This window comes from Limulus polyphemus, unplaced genomic scaffold, assembly GCF_000517525.1.
Source record: "Limulus polyphemus unplaced genomic scaffold, Limulus_polyphemus-2.1.2 Scaffold2623, whole genome shotgun sequence".
Classification (NCBI taxonomy): domain Eukaryota; kingdom Metazoa; phylum Arthropoda; class Merostomata; order Xiphosura; family Limulidae; genus Limulus; species Limulus polyphemus.
Genome location: NW_013668233.1, coordinates 140,102 through 144,960, shown reverse-complemented (window position 1 = coordinate 144,960; position 4,859 = coordinate 140,102). Strand labels below are relative to the sequence as shown.

Genomic DNA, 4,859 nt, shown 5'->3' with positions numbered 1-4,859 from the left:
TAATATCCATATTTACTAGTAATTATAAAGTAATAATATCCATATTCCTGTACTTTACTAAAACAACAATATCCATCGGATATTGTTGTTTTAGTAAAGTACAGGAGGATGGATATTATTACTTTATAATTACTAGAAGATGGATATTGTTGTTTTAGTAAAGTACAGGAGGATGGATATTATTACTTTATAATTACTAGTAGATCAATTCATGATTTCCTATAATCATGTAAAATTACACTATCTCTCCTACAGTTTGTTAGTTAATTAATAAAATCACACCTTCATTCAGTCTTCTATAGTCAGAAGAAGTAAGAATAATCTCTCTCCTACAGTTTGAGAAAGTCAAAATAATCCTACTTTCCTTTAGTCTGATAAAGTAACAATATTCAGTTTTTTTTTCTAGTCTAATAACATACAATACCGATTCCCTGGTCAACTGAGAAAGACGCTAATTTTCATTATTCTGGTAAAGTAACAATAATCAGCTTTTTCTAGAATAATAATGTAACAATACCCATTCTCTGGTCAACTGAGAAAGTAGTAAGACCATACTTTTCATTAGTCTAGTAAATAACAATATTTAATTCCCTCAAGTTTTGTACAGAAAAAAATAAGTTATTTATCATTTGAAAGTGTAAGTCATTCAACACCCTAAGTGTAGTAGGTATACAATATCCATCCTCAATGAAATATCATTAAGACAATGCCCAGTACTTTAACCTTATTTCTAGTTTGACAAAGCAATATCAGCCCACATTTTGAAATGGAAAAGTTAACTTACCTCCCATGTAGCCCATGTCTTCCAGTTCCGTTGAGTGACTTAAAAGCAGCTGGTGGGGGCAGCCCATTCATTAAAAATATCTAAATGACACAGAAGAGGTGAGCATAAAATAACTGTTAAATTAAATCTTTATACAAAACAGTCTTCTCTGTATATACAACAAGGAGAGGACTTACAAATATTAACCTATGAGCTCTAGCTGTTGTTATGATACTTAAGCAAAACTAGGCCACTGTTACTTTCTTATCAGTTGACAGATAAAACTAGAAAAGTTAACATAGGTTACAGGACATGAACAATACAACAGCTTGTGGAGCTGTTTGTATAAAACTTAAAGTGATGTGACAGCAACCCTACTTACACCACCAGAGGGTTGTCACATGCAGCCCTATAAGGATTTACCAAAGTAACTGTGTCCATAAGCTAAACTAAAGAATTCTGAGAAACGTTTCTTGAGTATTAAAATGCTTACAGTTCCAAATTCAAAAGTTGATGGAGCAGGAGGAGCACAAGCTTGAAGCATTGTAGGTGGATAAAATGGAGGGAAGACCTGAGAAGAAAGTTACTAATGTTACAACTCATGCTAGAACAGCTCACCAGTTCCAATACAATACAGCACATACTCTACTCTAGATAGTGTACTCAACTACAAGCTGATGGATGTTGATTCTGAGTGCAAAAACACACACACACAAAGAACCATCAAGTTAAACCTACATATTAAACAATAAACCAAAATAATATATGTTAAAAGTTTCAGAGTAGTTTCAAATGCATGAAAAATAAAACTAGCTTCAGGTTTAGTTTCTAAAACCTTGTATAAAAGTTGTTTAAACATTGATTGATGCCTTGTATTAAAGTTGTTTAAACAGTGAGTGAAGCCTTGTCTAAAAGTTGTTTAAACAGTGAGTGAAGCCTTGTCTAAAAGTTGTTTAAACAGTGAGTGAAGCCTTGTATAAAAGTTGTTTAAACATTGAGTGAAGCCTTATATTGAAGTTCTGGTAATAATAGGCTGTTTAAAGCATTGCCTGAAAGTCTTGGTAATGTAAAGCTGAATAAATCCCACTGACTGTTTAAACAACTTTTAGTCAAGGCTTCACTCAACGTTCAAACAACTTTAATACAAGGCTTCCCCCAACGTCAAACAACTTTAATACAAGGCTTCACTCAACGTTCAAACAACTTTAATACAGGGCTTCACTCAACGTTCAAACAACTTCAATACAAGGCTTCACTCAACGTTTAAACAATTTCAATACAAGGCTTCACTCAACGTTCAAACAACTTCAATATAAGGCTTCACTCAACCTTCAAACAACTTTAATAAAATTTTTCACTCAATGTTTAAACAACCTTAATACAAGGCTTCTTTCAATGTTTAAATGTTGCAGATTAGGTTTTTAAAATTACTTTAATTTTCTTATTTTTAATAATTGCTCAGGATTTCATATAGTTAGTATCATACCGCAAAATGTTAGACAATAGTGGGTTTCATTTTAATAATAAAAACACACACTTACATTGCATACTCAAAATGTTGGGGGCCATACAAGAAAGTTTAACAATAAGTTCTAATCATCAACTTTAGAAAACCAATAAACAGAATTGAATAGTTCTTTCTGTGTAAAATGTTTTTATATACCTTGAGAAAAAGCAAGCAAGTTTTTGAAAAGAATACTTAAAACTAATAAATTCACCATTAAAGTAAGCATTGACTACAAAAAGAAAAACTCATGTATAGGCATGAAATTATATAGCAAAACTCAACAGAACGATACATGGTAATATTCCTGAAATGTGTAGCAGACTACAGTGTTACAGTAGGAGATGCATTTGAGATTATGCTCTATGAGTTAGCTTGGTGCATGTCATAAAAAAGGAGTGAATAAGTCGGTTTTTATATACTGTAAGCTACAGTATAAGATTAAGAAATGTATTACACAATGGATTATATTTTCTGAACTAACCTGGTTGTAATAAGGTACAATACAAGATTAAGAAATGTATTACACATTAGATTATATTTTCTGAACTAACCTGGTAGTAATAAGGTACAATACAAGATTAAGAAATGTATTACACATTAGATTATATTTTCTGAACTAACCTGGTAGTAATAAGGTACAATACAAGATTAAGAAATGTATTACACATTAGATTATATTTTCTGAACTAACCTAGTAGTAATAAGGTATAATACAAGATTAAGACATGTATTACACAATGGATTATATTTTCTGAACTAACCTGGTTGTAATAAGGTACAATACAAGATTAAGACACGTATTACACAATGGATTATATTTTCTGAACTAACCTGGTTGTAATAAGGTACAATACAAGATTAAGACACGTATTACACAATGGATTATATTTTCTGAACTAACCTGGTAGTAATAAGGTACAACACAAGATTAAGACATGTATTACACATTAGATTATATTTTCTGAACTAACCTGGTAGTAATAAGGTACAATATAAGATTAAGACATGTATTACACATTGGATTATATTTTTTGAACTAACCTGGTTGTAATAAGGTACAATACAAGATTAAGACATGTATTACACATTGGATTATACTTTCCGAATTAATACAGCTGTGATAATTTACAACAGAAGAGTAAGGAACATCTCAGAAAATGAAAGATTGTGTTTTATAATTTAGATTGTTTAGTACTGGAACAAATGACTTTAAAAAAACATCTCAAACATTAAGCACAATGAACTTTTCTCCATAAAAAATTGTGATTAAAGAAAACTACCTAAATGATTCATAACTAAAAATTGAACCAGTAATGAGTGTAGATAATAAAATACGGTTTTTACTTATAAAGAAAGAGTTTTCATGAAGAAACGCTATGTTAGTTACATGATGAAAGCAATAGTCACAACAGAAGGTACAAACAAGTATGCTACTCATTTGTGCATCGCTGTTAAAAGCTAATAATTAATCAAAACCTTCTTAACTCTTTAAACCTGAGCAGACACTGCCACCATCCAGCCCAAAATCCTGATTTATCCACCAGACAGTGACAGTAATTGATAACATTTATGTCTCTTTGGCTGAAAACTAATCCAAACCATGTTATTATCCACTTTTTATAAATAGACTGGAAAGTTTATAAGGTATGGTGATAATTATCAGGGCATCATGAAAATAATTCAGAAAGAACATGCAAAAAATTACGAGTTTAAAAAAAGAGTTAAATTTGCATAACTTTCTTATTATTAGGTTTTGCAGGACTTTATATGAAATGACTTCACCTTAATCATACTCTTCAAACTGATTCAACTAATAATAATCTCAGTCAATTGTCAAGAAAAAATCTAAGTAATAATAATATATATATATATATATATATGTAATACAATATCAACATATTGCTAGTTGATCTCACTTAGCCACTTATTAGTGTGATTTTAATTGATTAGTTTGTGTTAGTGAAAGAGATCAGCTCGAAATTCATGATTGACATATTCTGATAATGACAAATAACACACAGATTTCTGGTACAACCAGAGCAGAAATCTATCAAGTCAAAGAATCAGTGTACTGTCACTGGCTAAAGATTCATTGAGGGTATGACTAACTACTGAAGATTTAATGCACTAACTTGCTGGTTGCCATAAGACAAAGATGGATCGTTTGAATAAGGTAATCCTTGCTGTGGCTGTTCTGTCCACTGCTGCTGAATAGGTGTGGTGGGTTCCTGCTGACCACTGACTGGGGAGGCCATAGGACCATGGTATCTCAAGCCATTCTTATAACGTGGAACTAATGGTGCCCTTGTAATTGGTTTGGCCTTAATCCTTGCCTGTGCAATTGAACAAAAGCCTTACTTTCTTAGTTTTAGGGTTAAAGAAGCATCAAATATGAGTACAGCTTTTTTTTGGTCATTTGAATAAAAGTTCACCTGAAATAATGCACAAACATTGTTAAATTTCAATATTAAAATATGAACTTCAATATTACATCAATACTCTCAAGAAAAGTGAATCTGAGAAAAAGCTTATATCATTAACCCTTTCGAGATGGGTCACGGGTGAAAGACCATGTTATCTCATTTGTTG

The 4,859-nt window shown here is 31.3% G+C and overlaps 1 protein-coding gene across 2 annotated transcripts in view; it reads right to left on the bottom strand.

The window, feature by feature from the left end:
- LOC106467462 (la-related protein 4-like) overlaps positions 1-4,859 on the bottom strand; it is a 61,717-nt gene that overhangs the window by 18,510 nt on the left and 38,348 nt on the right. The window contains exons 9-11 of one of the 2 annotated variants that reach the window (XM_013927817.2): positions 4,403-4,603; positions 1,257-1,334; positions 785-864 (exon numbers count right to left, since the gene is read on the bottom strand). In XM_013927817.2, the coding sequence (XP_013783271.1) occupies positions 785-864; positions 1,257-1,334; positions 4,403-4,603 (359 nt within the window). The remainder of the gene's footprint in view (positions 1-784; positions 865-1,256; positions 1,335-4,402; positions 4,604-4,859) is intronic. The other variant, XM_013927819.2, reaches the window with a different exon arrangement.